Genomic DNA, 25565 nt, shown 5'->3' with positions numbered 1-25565 from the left:
ATGTCCAAAGACGAGAAAATATCTTTGTTGGTTTTTATTTATCACACAGAGTATAAAAGGTTGTCGCTGTTATGGTCGGGCCTGGCCTAAACCCAATATAATTTGCCTACTCTGCTTTCCTCCTTCTGAGATAATAACTAGGGCACTGCTAACCATTACCCTGATTGAGCTTGCATACTGCTAACCATTACCCTGATTGAGCTTGCATATTGTTTAATAGATAGCCCCACTACATTGGGGAAGGCATAGAGTTCATCAAAAAGGTTCCAAGGCACTCTTCTTCATTAAAAAGTTTTAATATAAGGCTAGTTCTTCATAGAACAGAATAAAACAGCCAACATGTTTCGGCCAAAAGGCCTTCTTCAGGGCTAGTTGCAAACAGGAAACAAGTCAGTAAAGGAAGCCTTAATAAGTTCAGCAAGCCTTAATGGCAATACTTAACAGCTGTTAGCTGGAAAAAAGTACATAATATTAACCACAAGAGGTCAACATGTCACATAAATACACTTACTGACCTTTGTTCTATATACAAAGAGACTCCTAGGCTAGAAAAGTACATACACCACAAAACAACAAACATCTATAATCATAATACGTTGTGAGACCAATAGAATAAGAAAATACATATATAATAATCATGATGCATAACCCTTGTAAACAAAAGGGGGGGGGGGCTAGGGGGAAATAAAGCAGAGGAGAGGGCTACCAAATTCCTGAGGGGAGGATGTCTATAGGAAAGAAACCATATCTATAGCATCGTTCAGCCCTGGGGAACGTAAAGCCTGTAGTCTATGGATCCAGCGGCTTTCTAGCTGATTAAGGGCTTTCTCTCGATTTCCTCTTCTAGATGTGGACGGGACGTGATCTATAGCGACATGGACACAACATGGACTATGCTTTGGTTAAACATTTCAAAGCTAGCCATGCTGACTACTCTGTTTCCTTCACAGCCATCGCTATAGATCACGTCCCGGAGCTTGAATTTTTAATTTTTTGCCATGTTCTAACTGATTTTACTCTGATACAGTACATTTGTAATTGATTCTGACACTTCTACAGCAATCTCACAGGTGTTGGCTAGCTTTTGAAAAAAATAATTTTCAGAAAATACCCTGTAGTTGTGGAGATATACTCAATTCAGTTCAGGCATGTCATTTTCGGCAGGTGAGCTGAAAAATAGGCTTAGGGGTTAACAGGTTAACTTTCTATCTCTACTGCCGTTTTGCCCCTGTTGAAGCTTGTTGCAATCTTCTCGGGAAGACGGATGGCAAAGGGGCTGCTTCTGACAGCTTAAAAGTACCCATCAGCTGCCTGCGAGACATCGCCCTGCACATCCAGCCAAACAAACAGCCTCCACTTCAAATGCATAGCAGGACTATTAGGTCATGGTGTCCTTTGTTCACTCTCCCTGAGCTTTGGTGACTAACCTAGCCAGGTGGTTTTCTGGGGGGGACTCATGGCACTGTGGACCAGTCTGTCTTTCAGTGAACGAGATTTTCTAAAAGAGATGAGGGGGGAGTTCCACACATATTTGTCTTAAAGCAGGGTCGCTTTGAAGGACATGCCAGTGTTTATTAACAATGTTTTTGATTTCCCCTCCAATAGAAGAGAACTCAGTGGAGAGGCAGAGGCGTGGGGCGGAGCAGCGCTTCGATTTAATGAGGAGGCTGGCTCTGTCGGTGCGCACAGCTCTCTGATACGCTGTGGTGATGTCTCTCTCCGTATAGCCTCTGTCACGGAAGCGTGTGGTCATGTCGCCTGCCTTCAGTTCGAATTGCTCCTTGGTACTGCAATTCCTTCTCAGTCGCAGAAACTGTCCTGTGGGAATGTTACTGATCAATTGTTTTGGGTGATGACTGTCCGCTCTGAGGAGAGTGTTTCTGCTGAGTGGTAGGCTGATTGAATGATCACCTCCCACTCTCCTCTATCCAATGAGAAATTAACATCTCATACTGGAGGCTTTTTAACTGCTGAATGTTTCTGCCTGTACTGTTTGACTCTGAAGAAGACGCTGTGTGCGTCAAAACGTCAGTGCTTTGTACCTATTAAATAATTTCTAGTGATTTCGTGTGCTCCAGTCCTCTCTTTGGGTTCAGTCTTTACTGAAGTGGCCCATTGAACCTTTTCCAGTGTTTTGTCCTCTTCTGAGAGCACCGACCTCCCTATGTGGAGGGGTTGAAGCGCAAGAGAGTCCCTCTACTCAAGTAAATAATCATCTTTATTTATTGAGCACATCAAAATAGTCTTACAAAGTGCTCCTTGAGGAAGTCAGGGTTGGGGATGTCGGGTACGGAGCAGTCGGGTCCAGAGTAGCCGGGGTCACACACACAGTGGGTGCCGCCCACACAGGCCCCGTGGCCGTTACACATGTCTTGACACTGAGGGCCGATGTAGATGTTGTCCAGGGCCCAGGTGGGAGGAGCAGAACCGGTAGCGTAGAAACTCTGGTACCAACGGAACCTCACTGACCTGGATGGAGAGAGAGAGAAACAAAGGAAGAAAGAAAGAAAGAAGATGAATAGAGAGACAGATAGAATAGAAAGGATGTAAGACAATAGAGTACCACAGGGATGATGTATTTTTGTAGTGGGAAGGCAGACGTCCAGGACATGTTGGATCCTCAGGGGAAAAGTGAATGGGGTTTTAGAATGGGGATTTCACTTAAATGCATAAAATAAGGTCTGTGGTTAACAAAGATGTATGGGAGTGGTAATTTGTGTTCAGCAGGATCATTTTCACAACGTGGATCACTTGTATGACTTTTGAAGTTTTCTGAAAATCGTTTCATAAAAGTGATTCATGTTTGTGAAGATTATCATGCTGAACACAAATTACCAATCCCATAAACCTTTGTTAACCACAGACCTTATTTTATGCACTGAAGTGAAATCCCCGTTCTAAAACCACACCTGAAGATCCAACATGCTACTTGCAGACTCATTCCTGCAGTGCTCTATACATTTGACTGTAACACAACATGTGTTTTTAACATCATCATATTCTTTTCTTTTTATCATAATAATTGATCTTTTACATAAGTAGGAAATCATGCATGTTCCTTGTGACTTCTATAAAAAGAAAAGTCACTGGAGGCTGTGTTTGTCTACCTCAAATTGGATGATGGTGTTCTCATTGACGTCAATGTCCCTGGTGGTAATGGAGTGTTCTCCAAGCTCGCTGGAGACAAACACCATGGCTGACTCATCCTCCTCCCTGCACACATACACACAAACGCACGCACACATACACACAAACGCATGTACACATACACACAAACACACGCACGTACACATACACACAAACGCACGCACACATACACACAAACGCATGTACACATACACACAAACGCACGCACGTACACATACACGCACGCACGTACACATACACGCATGCACGCACACATACACACAAACGCACGCACACATACACACAAACGCACGCACGTACACATACACGCACGCACGTACACATACACACAAACGCACGCACACATACACACGCACACATACACACGCACACATAGACACAAACGCACGCATGTACACATACACACAAACGCACGCACACATAGACACAAACGCACGCACACACACACACACACACACACACACACACCCAAAAGGGAATGTCAAGGGAAAGCTCATCTAGTTGCATTTTTCAGCACCATCATGCATCAATGAAGACAGAAGAAGACATTCAAAATGAACCGAGCCTTTGTTGTTTTACTCACAGGCCAGTCTTCTGGTAGGGGCAGTAGAGGCCAGTGTTGCCCCCCGGGTAGAAGAGCCAGTTGGACTCGTTGGGGCCTTCTTCAAAGCCATCTGTTACCACTGGTGGGTTGTGCAAGGAGCTGCCATCAATGATGAGATCATCTATTACCCAAACCTCCTCCTTCTTACCTAGAGGGCACAAGGAAAGAGAGAGAGAGAGAGAGAGAGAGACTCACACATCTACACTGGGAACATGGCCTGAGGATGGCGACTATACGCTGTGACCTCGTGGAGTGGAGATGTGTGATGTGATCAGATGAGTGTTACGTGAGAGAGAGAGAGGGAGAGAGAGACAGGGGTAGGGTGGGGCAGACAAGAGGGAGTGGAAAAGGACAGATGATCTGAGCTTCTGTGTTGTTGTGCGTGTGCTTCCACGGCATGTGTCCACTCACCTCCGTTGTATGGCTGCCAGAGTCTGAAGCGGGTGGCGTTGGTCTGGGCGCTGGCGGGCAGCGGCAGGTGGAGGAACAGAGTGTCGGTGGAGGTGGGGAAGTAAAACTCATCCAACAGCAGCCAGCTGATCCCTCCATTCACAGAGTACTGCAGCAGCACTGAGTGGGAGCGCTCTGGAACACCTAGAAAAATCCATACAATCAACTGTTACAACACAATTGAGACGTACACAATTTTGATTTATGCCATACAAACACCTACTGTATACCAAAACTAATCTATATTCTTAAAGTCGAGGTGAACCCGTTCGTCACGTGCATCTGAGTCCGTTTCAGACTGAAAACAAATTGAGAGGTGGACTGATAGAGAAAAGTTACATCACATTAGCCTTTATTTGGACAATCACTAGTTATTAATATATTCATATACATTTCCATTTTAGTTACATATAGTTATGACACAGACATACTTCAAATTTAGATGACCTGTGTACATACACAGATAGACATCATATTTGGATAACCTGTGTACATACACAGACAGACGTATTTAGATAACTTGTACCTTACATTTGCAGCTCCTCTCTATCGCACACTGTGCCCTGTCACCGTGCCACGGTGCTCTCTACAGGGCCAGAATAACAGATAGGTTGAGTCTACAGAGTAGCCTTCAAGTGTGCGTCAAGACATGTAATCTGATGTGTGTCCTATAATTATCTTTGAGTTTCTGTTCAATGTATGTAAGCCTGTGTATCCATCCGTGAATATACAAGAGTGCATCTCTTGGCCAAGATCTATGTTCAATACATCATATCAGACGACTTCTTCTGACTCCTGGTTCCATCATTTCATTTCAACTAGTTTCCTTCAAGTGGTTCACTGTTTACCTTTTGGCTGTGAAATTTCATTCTCTATCACGGACCATATACGGTGTCGATGATTTGATTTGACAATTCTGTCGACTGGCTTTGGCATCGGCCAATCCTGCCATGTTCCACCCCCAAATCTGGTGGGATTCAGCGTGTTGTCGTGCTACGTGAGTGGGATCCGCGGAGTACCAGGCAGCCACCGGCTTCGTGCGGAGCGAGTGGACAATCCGATGCACCGGTGCTGCCCGCCCGCCTGGAATCTCCGAGAGACGACCCCTGACAGCCAGGGAGGCTGTCAGGCTCGGAGGCGCGCGCCATTATCGTTATAAATGTAAATAATATTCCTGGAATGCGTGTTTTAACTGTATGCCTAGAGTAGAATACAGTAAGTGACATATTATTTCTGAGCTAGATTTTCAGCCATGGAGATGATACAGATACACAGGCGTGTTGGCAGGGCTGTCGTCAAAACCACCGTAGTCCAAGTCTATTCCAAGACACAATCCAGTCGAGTTGGATTTAGTTCCAATGGAGGTCGAAGTCAAATCAAGACAGAGGCCAGATCGAGTGCTATTCAAGAGTAAAATAAGCAATAAACTGTCTTTCCAAATGTAAAAAAAAATAAAAAAAATGCTAGATTTTTTTTTCATAGGACGGAAAAAGTCGACACAATGTCCAATAGTGTCCGACAAGTCAGAGTCAAATTAGGCACAAGACAAAATCCAAGATGTCAGGAAAGTGGCCTTGAGATTGGATTCAAGTACCACAGTCCTGATATAGCATTGGTTGTGTATGCTGTAGAGGCACTTCCTGTAGTCTGTTTGGAGCCCACTCACCATCACATGAGGGCGGAGGCCCCACAAACTCCAGGTAGGTGGCCAGCCGGCAGGTGAGGATGTTGTTCCCACTCAACTGGTAGCCGGGAATACATCGGTAGCGCACAATGTCACCTGAAGAGAGAGAGAGAGATGGAGGAGAGAGAGAGAGAGAGAGAGAATCAGAGTTACAGACAAAACAATGGCAGTGACCCAGATGATTGATGCAAGCGTGTGACAATCAGATCTGTCAAGGCAATTATGAGCTGTGATTGGTCAGATTAACTGTCTTAAACAGTCCCATTGTTTTCGTATGCACGTTTTTCAATCCGTCATCTGAAAACACAGACGGCTCCCAGCTCGCAAAAATCTATTGACTGATGCGAAAAACGCCGAAAATCGAACCTCGTCCGAAAACTTAAATGACGGACGTAATTGTCGGACTCGGTGTGTCACTAGTCGTGTTTCCATTACCCTCACAAATGCGCAAAATCTAAATATCGCAATAGAAATTGGGTAATGGAAACACGTAAATTTCGAAAAACCTCCCAAATATCGAAAAACGTTTTTGCGCTCTCATGAGGTGGTTTTTCAGACGTGTCGATATAGCAGTTTATCGCAAAAGTGTAATGGAAACAGTTTTTTCGCATTAGCACGTCATGTGACCCATCTTCTCCTTTGGAAAATGAAAGGAAATTAGGGAGAAAGGGTTTGATAAGTCGTGGCAAAACCTTCGCAGCAAGTGGAAAACTTTGAAGCAACGCTACCTAGCAGAAAGACGACTGTTGTGCAAAAGCGGAGCCGGAAAATAGATCATGTTTAATGGGAGAAATCGATCCATGCCTGTGTGCGCGCATTTGGCACAGCGGCGAGATGATCGGCGGGATGAAAAGCACACCGGTGCGGTGCTGTTGACTGAAGTGATTAATACATTACACACGTTTCAGGTGCAATGTTATAATTATAATACACGATATTCTGCCTATTGCACCATATCAGCCTTCCCCCCCTCCTCCATCTCTAAAATGGGACAAGTTGTAGGCTATCTTTTTTCCTCTGCCTGTCGCGCTCACTGCATTCACCGCAGCCCGCAACATGTTCTTTTGAATTGATAATCAGGCTCGTTTATATGCGTTGTAACTTCATGTGGTGATTTGCATTGACCATTGGTTGGATTTGAGCATGCAGGGGACGGGATATGGGGCAGATCCGCGTGCGTAATCACTGTGGCAGCTGCTGGTAACGGGAATTGCGAAACTCAACTTCAATGGAAACGCCTACAAGTCGCAATTGTACATTGTCGAAGTTGTAGAAATATCGCAATTATTTTGCGAAAAACTGTAATGGAAACACAGCTAATGATAATTGACACAAATGAGGTTGTATTCTTTTTTCCGCCGTGCGTCAATTTCGGACGAAAACACGGACTTGGTGTGCAAAAGCTATTATGGTGATATTCTTTCCATTTGATTGCACCAGTAAGAGTCCAACAGAGGTCAAATGAAAGATGAGAATCCACAAATTCCAATGGTATCAGTCTGATCACGCTACGCCCAAAACTCACTGAACTAGCAGCCGAAGAATAACACTTACTGGCGTGACAGGTGGCGGCAATATGGTACTTTGAAACAGGTAACACCTGCAGTTTAACTGTCAGTCATAGCCACCATTTTGACTGAAATACTGCAACAAAACAGTGCCCACCGCTTTCATAGAATTGAACACACCCCAGCTGATCCCTGTAACGTTAGTAAGCCACTCGCAACAATAAACACACTCCGACACCGAGAAAAACAACAACGAAGGTGCAAAGCCACATATAGTTCTAAGCCAAATAACCTAGCTTACTACTTTGATTACCAAATACATTTAGAAAAAGCAAATATGTAGAAATTAGTGAATCAGACACGAGATGGGAATAGCAGCTCAAGTCTCAAACGATGTCATCCGGTGATAGTTACGTCAACGCGTCGACATGTCGACTACTTCATGCGACCCCCTAGTACTGAAGCCAAAGAACTTTGAGAACCACTGGCCGAGACTAAAGCGAAGCCAAAGTGGTTTGATAAGATAAGAGAAACACATTAAAGCCCACCCTGTAACACAAGCCATAACGTGTTGATACACACCCCTCAGCAGGCCTTGGCCTGTACACTGGAACTGACACAGGGCCACACTGGCCTGACACAGGGGAAACCCACGTGTGTGTCGGTGAGAGACAAAGTTAGAGTTAACAGCGGGGGAACAGAGCCATACTGAATCCACATTGGGGCCCCCTGGAGATGAAACGCTATACGTCAGTGTCTCTGCCTTGGTGTTGCTGAATAATCACAAGCCAAGGAGGTATGCAAATAAACAGATAGGTAGAATTAATCTCCACTGTCTTGCAGGGAGAATGAGAGCACCTGCTCACAATCCCTCTGGCTCTCTGATAACTTTGTCATCATCATTCATTTATATTGTTGCCCTGGAGCTCCCTGGGTAATGTAGTTTGGCTGTGAGTCAGCATTCTATACCGTTGTCTTTTGGGATGTGTAGTCAGTGTAACAGGGGCAATGTGTCCCCTGAGAGGGAAGGGTGTGTGTGTGTGTGTGTGTGTGTGTGTGTGTGTGTGTGTGTGTGTGTGTGTGTGCGTGTGTGTGTGTGTGTGTGTGTGTGGTTATTTATGTGTGTTTGTGTTTGTGTGTGTGTGTGTGTGTGTGTGTGTGTGTGCGCGGATGTGTTTATGTGTTTATGTGTGTGTGTGTGTGTGTGTGTGTGTGTGTGTGTGTGTGTGTGTGTGTGTGTGTGTGTGGTTGTGTGTGTGTGCATGTGTTTGTTTGTGTGTGTGTGTGTGTGTGTGTGCGTGTGTGTGTGTGTGTGTACTATGCGTAGAGCTTCCTGGACTATTCTGAGACGTGTTATTAACGAGAGCTGCCTGAGTCTGAAACTGAACTGGCAGTAGGATGCACTGCTTAAAATATTATGCGTCCTCCAGACAGACTTGGACCACCATCTAACACAAAACAGTCACCATTATCTTTGTTTTTGTGTGTGTAGCCTATTTGTAAATTATTGCATTTCTACTTACCAATTTTAAATTCCTTGCTGGCCATCAGGATCTCTGCGTTAGGAATGATTGGAGGAGGCAGGCAAAACTGCAATCTGTAGGCTTTATTGAAAAGAATCCAAAATGTGAACAGAGTCAAATTATATGTAGAGCATGACATTTGGAAGTAAGATCAAGTAATCTACTTTACATACCTTGGTAGTTGATATGAAACAGTCCGCCCTTTTCTGTGTTACTACGGAAACGTATCAGCACCTGATTGGATGTACTGCTGGGCGGGTCATTGGGCTCTCCGTCGGCGAAGACGCCCAGTTTCCTGGCCGTCTCCTGTGGGCCGTCCCTAAACGGAGAAAAAGGGTAACGCATCAACTAGATGCAACTTTGATTGGACAGTGACGATAATTCACCCTGGGGATTTTCTGTCCGCAGCCACTAGCCTACAGTAGTACTCACCCTAAATCCACCATGGAAGCACCTAGAGGCTCTGCGACGTGTATCTGTCAGAAGCCCAAACCATGCCACATGCCAGATTATATTCAAGCATCTTGCAACAGCAGAATAGCACCAAGCTGCTCTCACTTCATCATACCCAAAACAATTACCCCGGGCTGCTCTGGGTGATTATGTGGAAATCAGGTAGAGATGACAGATACACGTGGAAAGACGATGCTGGATGGTGCTCTTTCCGCTAAGTGGCGGCCAACGGGAGTGTATCTGGAAGCTGTGGCCCAGCCTTGGCACTCCCCCGGCGCGGGCACGCCAGCCAGATTCCTGCCACCACCATTCAGCTTAAAAACCATGTGTCTTTGGCTGTCAGACTGGGCCTGGGAGATTACAAGCAGCTCTGGAAACGGCTGGCTAGGGACCGCCGCCTCACAGCACACTCTGGCCAAGCCGCCATTACGGGGCCCATTTCCTTGGCTCAGTAGTTCAATGGATAGACACACAGCGGTGGTAACTGGAAACTGGGGAACACAATACCCTCCATGTTGGCTCTGGATGAGCTTATTGGGAAGGATCAACACAGTTGGGGCTGTTTGGAGGGAAAGAGGGACAGACGTGTACAAAAGAGCCACAATAGGACAGAAAGTGGACATGTTGGACGACTTGGTGACGTAAACTCTGGGATGAGAATCATTGCAACACTATCTTACAAGCAGCTCCATCAGCATGTGGTTGTGCATTTTATTATACCATCTGCAAAAGATAGATGGCGCCCCACACCATGTGGACCTGTGGTGTGGACCGTGTCAGGTTGCCAGGTTGCCCCACATCATGTGGACCTGTGGTGTGGACCGTGTCAGGTTGCCAGGTTGCCCCACACCATGTGGACCTGTGGTGTGGACCGTGTCAGGTTGCCAGGTTGCCCCACACCATGTGGACCTGTGGTGTGGACCGTGGCAGGTTGCCAGGTTGGCTGACAGTCAGCTCACTGAGAGCGGGGACCTTTGGAGGGTGTCTCGGGGAGAGGGGATCAACTGGGACTGGCAGCCATCATGCATATGGCCGTGCATTACGGAGGTGATGAAAGGAAGCTTTGGCTCTCGACAGTCGGTCAGGCACGAAGAAATACACCTACCAAGCAAACCCCCTGATAGCAACAGAAACACATCAACACACAGCACAAACACACACACACACACACAGGTCCACTGACCCACACACACAGCAGGAGAAGGAAACCTATCCCACTGTACTCCTAAGCACTGATTGGCCCTTAGACCATGACTAAAATACAACGTTATGGTAAAGTACAGGTGCCTAATTTTGCTGCTTATTATGACCTTAAGCATTTCTTCATGACTGTACATGTTACTGTTACTGTATGTATGCAATGTCATTACATGTTAGCGTTCTCTGCACTGATGTGTCCTAGTTGCAAATTCTCATGCAAACTTAAGGCAATATCGCTTAACTCATTTCCTTGAAGTTACACATGTATGCACATTTTCTGATTCTGTCTGATCATTATGCATCCAATTATGGAGGGTAGTGAATGTGAGGCGTAGAAAAATAATATGAGAAAGCAGACATAAATTGGACAAAGGGGATGGTGGTGAGCACATGGCATATGTGATTGAATGCACGTATGTCACTCTGTGGCATTCGTGCAGTCAAAAGCTAAAAGCAGCGTGTACCCACATGTGCAGCATCTATTGAAAGGAACACGAGATGCAAAGCCACATACAGAATCCTGGGAATGGAGAGAAAGGAGGGAGCAGGGAAACTATGATGAGAGGCACATAGCGGATTAGCTAAATGGACCTTGACTCTCGCGCTTTCAAGTGATAGAGAACTGGCCCCAGAGACGGGTCAAAAAGAAAGATGGAGGCTTGAAGAGAAGGAGTGGGAAGCGATTGGAAAGGACACAATGTGGAGGTGATGATAAAGAGAAGAATGGAAATCCAGAGGAGTAGCAAACATTTCTATGGCACTGAAAAACAGCATTGAGAGGAGCCAGTTCAGCATCTCGCTAAGCTGGCCTTGACATTTTGGCTTGGCTATTGCTGGCAAACAGATTGAGATATCAGTTCAGTTTGCCCACAAATGAAATGGAACATTTTCTCTCTTATTTCCCCCCTTCTACACAAGGGCAGACAGAAATGGATTAAATAAAGGCCTGTTATAGTGCGCATGTTTATGTGCATGATTGTGTCTATGGGAGAATAAATAAATAAACAAACAAACAATGCTAACAACAATAAAACATACATTGAAGAATGAATAATAAATAGGTAATAATAAAGGAAAATGAAAAGTAAATAACTAAATAACTAAACTAACTAACTAACTAAATAAATAAATGGTTTGTATGTGATATTTAGACGTGTCAGCTATTGTAGTATGGAGAGTCCGAGCAGTGCATCAGGGCTGCCTATTCCACAGTTCAAGTATGTAGATCAAGTTTTCCTCCCAGAGGCAGAGTGGTCAAATTTGAGATTTAGACCAGTTTATGGAATGTGTGTGTGTGTGCGTGTGCGTGTGTGTGTGTGTGCGTGCGTGCGTGCGTGTGTGACAAGAAAGGTGACTACCGTGAGAGAGAGAGATGTGGTTTTCTTTTTTAAATGATCTGAGGTCCACCAAACAGCCAGCTCTTGCCAGAGGGTGATGAAGTCGTGTGGCCCATGGACCTGGAGCAGGGTGAAGTTGATTTTTACCCCCAGGCCAGGAGCCACAGTGATCAGCCAGGAGCAGTCGGCTGAGCTGGGGTACTGCTCGGGATACCCAGGGGAGAAGATAGTCCCATTGTCTGACGTGATGTTCCCACCACAAGGAACTGAGAGGGAGAGAGAGACAGAGAGAGAGAGAGAGAGACGGACATAGAGAGAAATCAGAGAGAAGGAGGAGGGAGAGAGAGAGAGAGAAATCATATGCATATCAGTGGGTCAGGAATACAGCAGGACACGTATGCATATTTCCAGTAGAGTGTCTTTTTCTGCTTCCCCTCTCCATCTCTCTCTCTCTCTCTGCTCTCCTTCTCTCTTCCTCTAGTGGCCCAGTGCTTGTCTGAGCTAAAGATTAGCCAATAAAGCCTGTTAGTAAGCGGGGAGTTGGACGGAGTGTTTTGCCAAGATAAGACCTCAAGCCCCTCCCACTGGGGCGAAGAGAAGGAGTGCGGAGACGGTGGATGAGGCGGCGAGAGGTTAGCGTGAAGTCGTGGACTTTTGAGGAGTGTGTGTGTGTGTGTGTGTGTGTGTGACAAGAAAGGTGACGAGAGCATGTCTAAATCTACCAAGACTGGAACAAACTCTAAACTCTCCCCCCACACATACCTGATGCCCTGAGATGCAAAACACGCGCACGCACGCACACGGTACACACACATGCACATGCGCACACACACACACACACACACACACACACACACACTCTCTCTCCATCCACTGCACCTACAGCCCCAAGTCTGCATGAAGAGAAATTGCAACTATTTCATATATTCCTGGGGAACTCAGGAGGCTCAGACCAACTTAATGACATGAAGCCTCTCCTGACATTCCCGCTGGTGCCAGAGGAGAAAGCCCATATTCCCCGTGGTGGGCCAGTGGGAGGAGCCAGGGAGCGGAGGAAATCTCATGAAACCCAGATGGGACATTCAGCTTAACGGCACACCCCGAGATGCCTATGGGTATAGGATCATTCCCATAGCATAGATTGCATTTTTTAGCCCTTGCGTTCTGTGTGTGTGTGTGTGTGTGTGTGTGTGTGTGTGTGTGTGTGTGTGCGTTTTATACAGCAACCTGCCCTGAGGTAGACTGGCCTCTCTGCTGCTGCCTCACCTGTTAAATGAGCTATCGATCAGACCCATTGATTAAGCCCTGGACGCTCTGTGGAGGTGCACCTCTTGCTGACGTCACTGACTGGCAAGCACAGGCATATGTGTGTGTGTATGAAATAATGTATGTGTGTGCAGCATTGGTAGTAACAGAATTGTACAGTAACGGCGTTAGATATTCTAAATACAAAAAATATCACATGCATTCATGTGTGCTAGTTTCATCCGCTCCACAAACAACAACAAAAACATTTCTATTGGTTCTTGTTCGCTTTGCGCTTGCCTCCCTTTCATTCCCTTATGTGATTGGCTGAGTGGCTTGACTGTCTAAAGGGAGACACTGCAAGTGAGAGAAGCTGTACAGGCAGACTGTACAGTGTTGTTACATTGCGGGAAATGTGATTGAAAAAAAGGTTTTATAGCTCAGATATAGCAACATAATCTAACAATAACTAAAAGCAATCCGAATACATTGCTGAGTTTGGTCATCGCAGAGTGACTGATTATCCATTGCACTAAGCAATATTATTTTATGCATTCTATAACGATCATCACATTGTGGACAAGAGGTTAGCATTTAGCTAGTTACGTACCATAAAACTGAAAATACCACACACACCAAACTGCCAAATCACCAGAAACAGTATATCTGAATGTAAAGCAATATTAAGATTCATGTAGGCTTGATGCTATTCTATTTCCCATTCACAAAACGGAATGCGTGGTAATGCCTGCCATCGGGAATTGGATCTAGACGAATCTTGCTTGCTGCCATTGGACACAGCGCAGCCAGGGTCAATTGGCTTTAAAAGGAGCATTCACTTCATGGCTGAAGACTGATGGCGATACCGGTGTAGTTTGGCCCTATGTGTGACGTGAGAGAGAGGGAACGCCATGGAGGAAATGCATCAGGGTGAAGATAAAGTGAGGAGAGCAGTGGAAACAAACATCAGCCTGCAGAGAAGGAGGAGGAGGAGTACAGAGCAGACTGCTTTACTAGCTGTGTTTCCATTACAGTTTTTCGCAAAATAATTGCGATATTTCTACAACTTCGACAATGTACAATTGCGACTTGTAGGCGTTTCCATTGAAGTTGAGTTTCGCAATTCCCGTTACCAGCAGCTGCCACAGTGATTACGCACGTGGATCTGCCCCATATCCCGTCCCCTGCATGCTCAAATCCAACCAATGGTCAATGCAAATCACAACATGAAGTTACAACGCATATAAACGAGCCTGATTATCAATTCAAAAGAACATGTTGCGGGCTGCGGTGAATGCAGTGAGCGCGACAGGCAGAGGAAAAAAGGTAGCCTACAACTTGTCCCATTTTAGAGATGGAGGAGGGGGGGGAAGGCTGATATGGTGCAATAGTCAGAATATATCGTGTATTATAATTATAACATTGCACCTGAAACGTGTGTAATGTATTAATCACTTCAGTCAACAGCACCGCACCGGTGTGCTTTTCATCCCGCCGATCATCTCGCCGCTGTGCCAAATGCGCGCACACAGGCATGGATCGATTTCTCCCATTAAACATGATCTATTTTCCGGCTCCGCTTTTGCACAACACGTCTTTCTGCTAGGTAGCGTTGCTTCAAAGTTTTCCACTTGCTGCGAAGGTTTTGCCACGGTTTATCAAACCCTTTCTCCCTCATTTCCTTTCATTTTCCAAAGGAGAAGATGGGTCACATGACGTGCAAATGCGGAAAATCTGTTTCCATTACACTTTTGCGATATACTGCTATATCGACACGTCTGAAAAACCACCTCATGAGAGCGCAAAAACGTTTTGCGATATTTGGGAGCTTTTTCGAAATTTACGTGTTTCCATTACCCAATTTCTATTGCGATATTTAGATTTTGCGCATTTCTGACGGTAATGGAAACACGACACCACATGGCAGAGGTGATCGAGTGGGGGGACGCCTTGGTAATGTGGAGGCAGGTAGGTGAGTGCCAACGAGGGAACGAGAATCAATCGACTAGTCTCTCATGCACCCCGAGGGGAAATCTATGCAAAAACTAGACAGAGAGAGAGAGGTGGGGAGAGAGAGAGAGAGGAAGAGAGAGAGAGGTGGGGAGAGAGAGAGAGAGGAAGAGAGAGAGGTGGGGAGAGAGAGAAAAGGGGGGCAGGGGATATAGTAAAAGTGTTCAAATGTAATTTGCTTCCTTGGCATATTAGAGTAGTAGATGAGAATATAGAAACAACATTAATAATCATATTAATCATATTAATAATAATAATAATAACAGTGAAGGTTATACTTCCCAAAATGCAGGCAATAGCAGGTTTTTGTTTGTATGTGTGCATTACGTACTGTAATCAACGTTCACTCTTCTGTACTATAAACCCAGATGATGACTGTCCTTGTGAAAGGAAGATGGAGTGAGAACTCCATACAAGTAGGAATGTAGGAAGCATTAGGAAACACGTGAAGAAGAAAATGATCATGTGACACTTTTTTCCCCTTGCAAAAGACAGTAATGTAAAAGAGGAAGAAGAAAGTGAGTGTGGCAGCAGTGAGTTAGGCAGTCAGGTGTGCAGTCATTCAGGTGTGTTTATCCCATTAAGAGTGAGCTGTATCCTCTCTTCATCGCCTGCTGTATCATTTCCTCACACCAGGCCACTGCATTAAAGCCAATTCAATTACACTCACAGTCAGAAGCATCAGGCTGCCTTCGCCTCCTCATTTTGGACAGCGAATAGACTCACATGTATGCACGCACACACACACACACACACACACACACACACACACACACACCGCACGCACACACAGCAGGACACATTACATGGAGGCATCCACACTCAGGCACATACACACATAAAACCCACGCACACAAACATGTTGTGACTCCCTACTATGATCCTGGCAATGCTCTTTTAGCCTCCAGCTTCACACAAATATTAAAACAGCTACTCCCTAACAAACTTAAATAGCTGTGAGATAGTAATCCCCTCTAGCTCCTGTTATCTCTCTGTTATCTCTCTCTCTATTTCTCACTCTCTCTCTCCTCTCATCGATCTCCCTGCTCACCCATTCAGTGTCCACAGTGTCACGGCCGTCACCCCCGTGCTGGAAATGTACCTAAATTCTAACCAGGAAGTGATTTTTACGTGACATGGTTTTGTCTTTGGGTGCACGAGGCAGTGAGGGAGAGAATGCGTCTTTATCTTTGGAATGAAATGTGTTATGTGTGCATATTAATTGGACAAGATATGAGCAAAAAAATAAACGAAATAAAAAAATCAACAACTCCTATCTCGTACCTTCGCAGCGAGGGAAAGGGTGGTCCCAGTTGCGGGTGGTGCCATGCTCACAGGTGAGGATGGAATGTCCCATTAGCCGATACCCCGGGAGACACTCGAAGGAGATGGACTGGCCCACGTTGAAGCCGGCCCCCACCACCACGCCGTAACGGAAAGGCTCCGGGTCCGGGCACTCCTGCAGCTCATAGGCTGAGGGGGAGAGAGGAAAACAGTTCAGTGAGTTGCCTCAGCCAAACACATTGCAGAACACAGCCTTAAAAGGGCTCCGTGCACAAACACATGCATGAACTGGCCATCACACCAAGAGGCCTTTGTTTGACGAGAACAAAGATGACATCAAACTAGAGCAGAGAAGCGATTGCCTCCGAATGCATTCAGGTTCAATGAACAGAGCTGCGGGTACGGATGAACAGAGCTGCGGGTACGGATGAACAGAGCTGCGGGTACGGATGAACAGAGCTGCGGGTACGGATGAACAGAGCTGCGGGTACGGATGAACAGAGCTGCGGGTACGGATGAACAGAGCTGCGGGTACGGATGAACAGAGCTGCGGGTACGGATGAACAGAGCTGCGGGTACGGATGAACAGAGCTGCGGGTACGGATGAACAGAGCTGCGGGTACGGATGAACAGAGCTGCGGGTACGGATGAACAGAGCTGCGGGTACGGATGAACAGAGCTGCGGGTACGGATGAACAGAGCTGCGGGTACGGATGAACAGAGCTGCGGGTACGGATGAACAGAGCTGCGGGTACGGATGAACAGAGCTGCGGGTACGGATGAACAGAGCTGCGGGTACGGATGAACAGAGCTGCGGGTACGTACGGTACGGACGAGCCACCTGCTGCTCTCATCGCTGTTGGAGACAGCCGACTGCACGGCACGGCTCCCGCTCATTTGTGTGGATGTGTGAATCCTCCACTGCAGCGTGAAACTGCGGCATCCCTCCCGCTCTATTTTCGTCTGTGATATTCTCTTTCTTTTTGATTTCCCTCTGTACGTCCTTTTCCCCCACACCCCCCCCCTCCTCCTCCATCCTTCTCGGGCTCTCCTCCTACTCATCCTCCCCCTCACTCCTCGTTCTCTCTCCCTCCCTTTCAGCTTCTGAGATGGTCTCGGAGAGAAGTTTTCTCTCAGCAAAAAAAAAGAAAGAAAATAAATAAATAAAAAAAGAAAAACTTGCCAAGGGCGGGTTTGCTGTTGCTGGAGGACTTTGATGCAGTCATCAGAAGTGTGGGTACATTACCCCAAACCAACCCCCCCACCCCCTTTTTTTCCCACTGGATACAAAAGCTGAGCATGCAGTGAGCCTTGAAGAGCCGGGATATAAATATGACTAAAGAAATTGATTTCTATGGATTATAGCGTCGCTTTGTAAGAGATAAGTCATGCAAACACTGCAAAAGGGGGGCATTTCCGAAGAGAATGCTTGATTTATATGCTAATGTACACATAATTATGTAAATGCACAACGCCACCGCTGGATTTGTCGGTGCGTTTGTTGAATCACAAAACACAAACTTTCGGTGCCTGTTGCTTTAACAGACAGGGGACGGAGTGTATCCCCTGCAGCCGTGCCTTTATACAGTGAAGCCTTTCATTGGCCCATGGCGGAGAAACCTCTGAAGTGATTGACTCGTGTTATATACAGAGATTTATAGATCTTTGGGATTTACTGGCTCTGCAGGTTGATTAGTTTGATACATGGAGTTCTATGGCTAATTCAGTACTGTTAGGGGTTTACATGCATACGGGGGCCAACCCACAGTGAAGTGACACCAATAGTTCCTAAATGAACTGGCAGACAATAAAAGAAACGGTCCCAGGGATGATGAATTATCATTCTGCTTTGGTGAGTCATGATTCATCCCTATAACCTTCATTCTTAGTTTGATTGTCTCAATTCAGGCAAATGGCTTTGCTCATTATAATTAGATTCAATGGCCCTCTGCTGAACCAAATGTAATCACTTTGTTTACTGGAAAGCCACATTTCAACGACTGCACACAACAAATATTGCTTGAAGTGGCCAGGAAGCTCCAGTCATACACCACTGAGTGCTACACGGTTGGATCAAGTTGCAGAAGAAAAAAAACAACCACAGAACTGATTATATATACAGAAGTAGGCATCGAGCGTACATAGGCTCGGCTGCTGCGTGGCCTCACCTGCCCTATTGGCACGTGCGGGCATGTGTGTGTGTGTGTGTGTTGCTCACTAAATGTTATTGCATCAGTGATGTCACAATGTCTCCTTTTGTGTGTGTGTCGTGATATCACTAATGACATCATCAGTGTGTGTGTGTGTGTGTGTGTGTGTGTGTGTGTGTGTGCCCCCCTATGACATCACTGATCAGTCTTGTCACAATGCCTCCTTGTGTGTGTGACCTCACTGATCAATATTGTCACAATGTGTGTGTGTGTGTGTGTGTGTGTGTGTGTGTGTGTGTGTGCCCTAATGACATCACTGATGACATCATCACTGATGACATCACATCATTAGCTAATTAGCCTAATTAAAAAATCTGGCATAGCTGTGGTCGAACACAGAACTTGAAACAAACAGCCCACATACTCAATTTTATAAATAGATAGATAGTAGATGCATATGCATGCATGCATGCATGTACTGTATGTATGTATGTATGTATGTATGTATGTATGTACTGTATGTCTAGAGCAGGCGCAGGTTGGCTGGTCTGAGCCCAAGTTTACTCCCATGCTTCCAGAATGTCTTTAATATGATCTACTGATACCATCTTGGTGCACCCTGCCTGCTTGGTCTCTTACCCTGGTACTCAAACCTGAAGCCCGGCTTGTTCTGCGAATGGTCACTATGGAAATAAACTGTGGTCTCATGGGAGGTGGTGAGCAGGGAGGAGGGGACATCTTGGCCACTGAATCGGCCAATCACAGTGCTGGTATCCAGGGGGCCGTTGCGAATCTCCAGGAAGTCATGGTTGGCCTCGGTGGAGAAGTTGAGGAACTGAAGGTGGGCTCCTGGAAAGGGAAGAAATAACATCACGTCTTTTAGATATTTGATCCTGAAGTCTATTATTTGATGGCCTTTACAAGAAAATGGCATTATGAAAGTGAATGAGAAATGCCCTTCTTCTGCAACAGCTAATGCCGAGGTGCAATTGAGCAATGGACACAACATCTGGAGCTACTCAGTAGCCATGAATAGACATAACGTCTGGAGCTACTCAGTAGCCATCAAGAGGTGAAATAGTTGCACTGGGCAGCTCTCAGGTGACAATGAGTGTAACCATAATGAGTGTGAAGCAGAATAAGAGCAGCATGTTGGAAGAGGCTCTCCTGATGCTCACCATAACCAACTGGCAGGTAGATTCTCCAGGTGCAGTCACTGTTGCTAGGGTAGTTGCCGGGGAAACCAGGGCTGAGGATCATGCCCTCCATCTCCTCCCGGATTCCACCACATTGAGCTAGCAGAGGGGCAGACGGAGTGTACCATGAGCATACGGAAACAGAGGGGTGCTTCATCAAAATAAAGTTAATATTGCACCAGGAGGCAGCTTTAGTTAAATACAGCAGCTATTCGTTTAGTTGGAGAGGGGAAGGGAGGAGAAACAAAAATCATGAAAAATAGTGTGTTATAACATAGTTATAACAATATAGACTACAGTCATATGGGGTTTTATTAAAGACCATTAACGACACCAATATTTTCCGAATGAAGCTGCAGATAGTCTAGAATCTAGACTGATGGTCTACAGGTCTACTTGACAGGATTAAAAGCCTCTGAAACAGAATAAAGACTGCCATATGACACTAAAAAACTCCTAAAGAAATAAAAATCGGTGGGTTAGCAGCGCTTTGAGGTAGGGTGAGACCAGTTTTATTGCACACACACTGCGATCCCTGAAGCTACTGACCAAAACACATCAACCACACCAGTCTGGTTTCTCTTTCCATTTGAAATACAAGATAACAAAAAATCACTAGCTGTGGTCAGGGAGAAACCATACTGGAGGGGAGGCGGACAGCAATGATTGGCCGATATCTTATGGCCAATATTGGCTAAACCTTATCACCCACTATTGAAGTAAATTGTAACTGAAGAATTGCATAGTCTGGGTTTAAATTGACACACCATGGAGCCAGAAAAAAACTAGAACGACCGCAACGCGGACTTATGCCTCCGCCATTAGTTCATTCTGGAGTCCAAATCGCCATTTGAGGCAAATTGGAAGAGATTCCGTCAAGGCGCTCCTGTGATGTTGCGTTACAGAGCTTGGAAATTGGGTGTGTGAGAGGTCACAGTGACCTTGAACTTTGACCACCAAAATGTAATCAGTTCATCCTTGAGTCCAAGTCGATGTTTGAGACAAGTTTGATTAAATTCCGTCAAGGCATTCCTGAGATATCGCGTTAACAAGCTTGAAAATGGCGTTGGAGAGCTCACCTTGACCTTTGACCTTTGACCACCAAAATCTAATCAGTTCATCCTTGACTCCAAGTCGATGTTTGAGACAAGTTTGATTAAATTCCGTCAAGGCATTCCTGAGATATCGCGTTAACAAGCTTGAAAATGGCGTTCGAGAGGTCACAGTGACCTTGACCTTTGACCTTTGACCACCAAAATCTAATCAGATCATCCTTGAGTCTAAGTCGATGTTTGAGGCAAATTTGATGAAATTCCGTCCAGGCGTTCCTCAGATATCGCGTTAACAAGCTTGAAAATGGCGTTCGAGAGGTCAAAGTGACCTTGACCTTTGACCTCCAAAATCTAATCAGATCATCCTTGAGTCTAAGTCGTTTTTTGAGGCAAATTTGATGAAATTCCGTCCAGGCGTTCCTCAGATATCGCGTTAACAAGCTTGAAAATGGCGTTCGAGAGGTCACAGTGACCTTGACCTTTGACCTTTGACCACCAAAATCTAATCAGATCATCCTTGAGTCTAAGTCGATGTTTGAGGCAAATTTGATGAAATTCCGTCCAGGCGTTCCTCAGATATCGCGTTAACAAACATCGTACGGACGGACGGACAGCCGTACGGATGGACGTACGTACGTACGGACGGACGGACAACCCGGATCCATAATGCCTCCGGCCTGGCTATCGCCGGCGGAGGCATAAAAAGACAATTTACCTTGCAACTATTGCAGAGCGTGGAGCACTTGGCTCTCCACTAGCTATATCAAGGTGGCGAGGCAGAGGCCTCAGTCTGCCAACTTCTCCTCTTTCTCCCTCTCCATTCATCTTTAACCACTGATGGATTCACTGTGTCCCTGACTGAAATTAATACTGATTAAAAGAGAGGAAGGGATCGAGAAAGATGACAAGAGAGAGAGATCCAGATGTCGAAATAAAAAAGATGAAAGGACGCTTAAACTAAGAGTAAAAGGAATTAGCTGACTCAAGAGAAAAAACTAAATAAGAGGTGCTGAGAAAAAGGGAAAAAGTCTAACACAGGGAAGGAGATTAAGAAATACAAGAGACAAACACCCTACATAAGTCAAAGGAGGGGGAAAGTACAAAGAGAAAATCAGTGTGCTGTACCATTGTGTTTCTATAAGGAGCAAGGGGTTAAATGTTATACTGTGCCAGCAGAAAAAGCCCGGGGTAATCAAGAAACTGCTCATGCCTGTAAACGCAATGAATCTCCCCTCGACTTCAACCAATCATGGTCTGAGATGGAACTAATTAGGCAATAGTAGGTCGTTCCAATAAGTGCAACCCGTTTGTCAAGGCGCTCGCTCTCACAGAGTCTTGGGCAGAGAGACTCGAGGCGGCGCGATGGAGAAGGCGCCTAATGCGCTTTCATGCACCACGTGGCCTCGAAAGCGGAGCGCGGAGACACACCGAATCCATATTCAAACGGGCAATAGCTCAAGGATGCGGTCAAACGCACACAAATCCAGGCAAAAACACAAACGAAACGCGCACCGGCGCCTTCTCTCCACCGGAGTCTAACCTTTACCGCTTTGTTTATACGTCTCCGGGTTTCCTCGTTCTCGCGCGGATTCGAGGGGCTCGGCTACGCCTTGCATAGTAAGCCGGTGCGTCTTTCAGAGCGGTGAGAGGGTAGCGTTGTCACCTATGTGGTTATATGCTAATCACATGCTGCTGGAATTCAAAGGCTGGAGGATGAGATGGGCGGCGAGCAGCGTAAGCCCTTTCCACATGGGACCTTGGCCCGAGACTCTTTGCATAATGCGTGGCATAATGAGCTGTCAGCGCGCCGGGCCTGTTACCTTGGGCAGTGGGTGGAAAGGCGAAGGATCCCCGAAGAAAAGCAGAGGTAGAGCGGGGAAGGGAGAGGAAGAGGAGGAGAGGTAGGATGGTCTTTTTTTTTGTTACCTATGCAGAGAGGAGGCGGGTAGTTCCATCGTCTGACGGTTCCTGGCATACAGGAGATGTGCGAGTTGCCCTACAGGGGGTGGGCGCACGCACACACACACACACACACACACACACACACACACACACACAGACAGACACACAAACACACGCACACAAACAAAGAGAGAGAAAAGAAAAGAACAGGCAATCAATTCATTTGCACTCCCCCATTGTCACTCATGCGTCACTCCAACTCTTTGAACCTGCAATCTATCTCTCCACGTGAGTCCTCTGTCTGCTGGGTTTCTAATGCTGAATGCATCTGAAGTGACAGAACAAGAGAGTGACGCATCACAGGCTTATCCAAGGATCATACAGAGAGCAAAGCAGAGAGGCCAGATTACAAGGAGCCGCAGACTGATCATGTGCTGCTAAAACAAGAAGCAGGAGAAAAGCCTTTTTTGTTGCTTTCAAAAGCTCTCCAGCTCTCACAGGCTAATTGTGCACACGGATTAAAAAAGACATATTTGTGATGTCAGAACATAGGATTGGACCGACTCAGTTGACCTTTCTGGAGATGCATGGAGATCCACAGTTGGAGGAATATGTTAGCTGCCACTGTACTGAGCCGTAGGAGGTTGGATCTCAAAGCCAACAGCAGGACATCTTGTCTGAGAGTGAAGTCATCTCGACTGTAAAAATGTGCTCCTTGCTCACATGTCCCAGTGGTCAAGTATTGCTACTGCAGCGGGTAATGATGACATCACGCGCTTGTGAGCTGGTGGGATGACTCTGCGTTTTTCATTTCCTATTTTCCCTATCTAATTATCCCCATCTATAAAAATAGATTTGTACATAGTTGACAGCTTCGTGGATACTTCCATGCCCGTCCTGTGCAAAGCACTCAAAGGTCAGGTGCATTAAAACATGAACTGATACTACTCGATAACTGATAGAGGACACATTAAATGCCACAAAGGGCAACCTTCATAAACGCCCTACCTCGTTAATGTGATTTTAATGGATTTTGGACTGTGGTCAGTAAATGATCATGGACACTTGAGATTAATTACAATGCTAGCCTGACCCCGAATGTAAGGTTTCTTCCAGGTCACACAAGGCAAGGGTTAACAAAGTAATGAAATGAAATGAGGTTGTATGAGACTGGATTAGCTGAACTAATGCGCACTATAGGTTTTCTGAATGTTCAAAATTATATTATCAATTGCTCAACAGCCTCAAATTTAGCTACTCATGGAGTCCATCCATCCAGTTGTCAGTCAATTTGCAAGGTCACGATCAGGATATAAACAGGAAAGCAATTGTGTCATCTCTCAATCTGCCTTTGGAAACATCAAAATTAACTAAGAACTGTATCTGAAATGTCTGTAAACATGCTAGTTCATCCAGTCTAACCTGGTTTGTCAACCGCTGTGAAACAAGATCATCGCTCGAGGAGACAACTGAAGAAAATCAAAGCTGACAGGGACACAGAGTGGCGGAGATGGATTGACAAAGGAAGACGATAAAGGTTTTGGAGAAAAGGTAAGCAAGCCTATACAGTTTAACCTGGCCTGCAATGCTACCCCGTGACCTGAGGGGCGAGCCGGGAGCCGGGGGTAGATGTTGGAGGGCTTGTGTGCAGGGACTGAAGCATAGTGAAGCCAGGGGCCCTGTTACCTGCAGAGTATATCCAGGTTGACACTGGAAAGACACCACGTTGTTCATCTGAAGACGCTCCCCAACCTTGATGCCGTTCATGGGCACCACAGGCTCTGGGCAGTTGGTTAGAGACACCGCTGAGAGAATGAAGGGGGAGGGGGAGGCGGAGGGCGGAGCACAGCAATGTAAACATGATCAAGAAAAATCAGCAACAAGGTTTAAAAGATGACAAGTCTATGCAGAATTTGACTGAAGAAGTGGTTCTCAAAGTGGGGTCTGGGGACCCCCAGGGGTCCTTAACTCATTCTCTGCCAAAGACGTACCCGGACGTACTTTTAACAATGGCGTTCTGTGCCAAAGACGTACTCGGACGTACTTTCATGTTTTGGCTGTTTACATTACATCAGACACTTTCCCAGCCTGTGACATTGTTTCAGGTCAAATTGATAAAGGAACCCGCTAGTTTAGTATTTATGGGTGGAGCCTGTGGTCGAAACAGAGTCCGATCCAGAGTTCTCGGCTGGCGACGATGGCGAGGAAGACGCCAGCGTTTTTGTTATTGCTCCACGACGGAGCGCCATGGCGACGAAGGCTCCCCTTCACAGCGTTCTGTGACACAGATGAATCGGAGGAGGAGAAATGGGTGCCACTTGGAGAGAGCAATGACGATGGTAAAAAGTAGCCTATTTTTTGTATCGCGTTTGAGATGAAATGATCACACACACACAACATTCGAGTATAATTGTCACGCATTGTTTATAACTTATGCCGCCGGCATGACTCGCTTCACGTTTCCTCTTGCCAGCTCTCAAGGGAGAGCTCCCTTCACACTCAAGGGAGGGGGAATCACATGGATACGTCAAACGCGTCAAACCGCGTCACACACCCGTCCCCAGCAACCAAGGCAAAACATGTGTCACATAAACATTTCAAAGTTTACAGCACTAACGTAGCTATTGTGTGATCTTCTGTGCTAACGTTAGTTATGAGAGGTAACGTGACAGCAGGTAATGTTACAGCACTCGTTATTCCTGTGTGTGTGTGTGTGTGTGTGTGTGTGTGTGTGTGAGAGTGTGAGAGAGAGAGAGAGTGTGTGAGTGTGACCACATAAGGGTTCGTTCCATTTGTTTATGCTTTTATCAAGCTAAGACC

The 25565-nt window shown here is 46.0% G+C and overlaps 1 protein-coding gene across 1 annotated transcript; it reads right to left on the bottom strand.

The window, feature by feature from the left end:
* Positions 1 to 2139: 2139 nt before the first annotated feature.
* LOC310800765 (CUB and sushi domain-containing protein 2-like) lies at positions 2140 to 24534 on the bottom strand. Its single transcript, XM_083664694.1, has 13 exons — positions 24432 to 24534; positions 22770 to 22839; positions 19774 to 19890; positions 19235 to 19444; positions 16446 to 16634; positions 12889 to 12965; positions 12669 to 12676; positions 11928 to 12172; positions 5868 to 5981; positions 4163 to 4345; positions 3731 to 3899; positions 3108 to 3213; positions 2140 to 2469 (listed from the first exon to the last, which is right to left on the bottom strand). Exons 1-13 carry the CDS (start codon positions 24510 to 24512, stop codon positions 2362 to 2364), a joined length of 1677 nt encoding a protein of 558 aa, XP_083520820.1. The 5' UTR covers positions 24513 to 24534; the 3' UTR covers positions 2140 to 2361.
* Between the last annotated feature and the right edge of the window lie 1031 nt (positions 24535 to 25565).

Source organism: Poromitra crassiceps (assembly GCF_964638095.1).
Source record: "Poromitra crassiceps genome assembly, contig: HAP1_SCAFFOLD_60, whole genome shotgun sequence".
In the NCBI taxonomy this organism is placed as follows: Eukaryota; Metazoa; Chordata; class Actinopteri; order Beryciformes; family Melamphaidae; genus Poromitra; species Poromitra crassiceps.
This window is presented reverse-complemented; position numbering and strand designations above follow the sequence as displayed.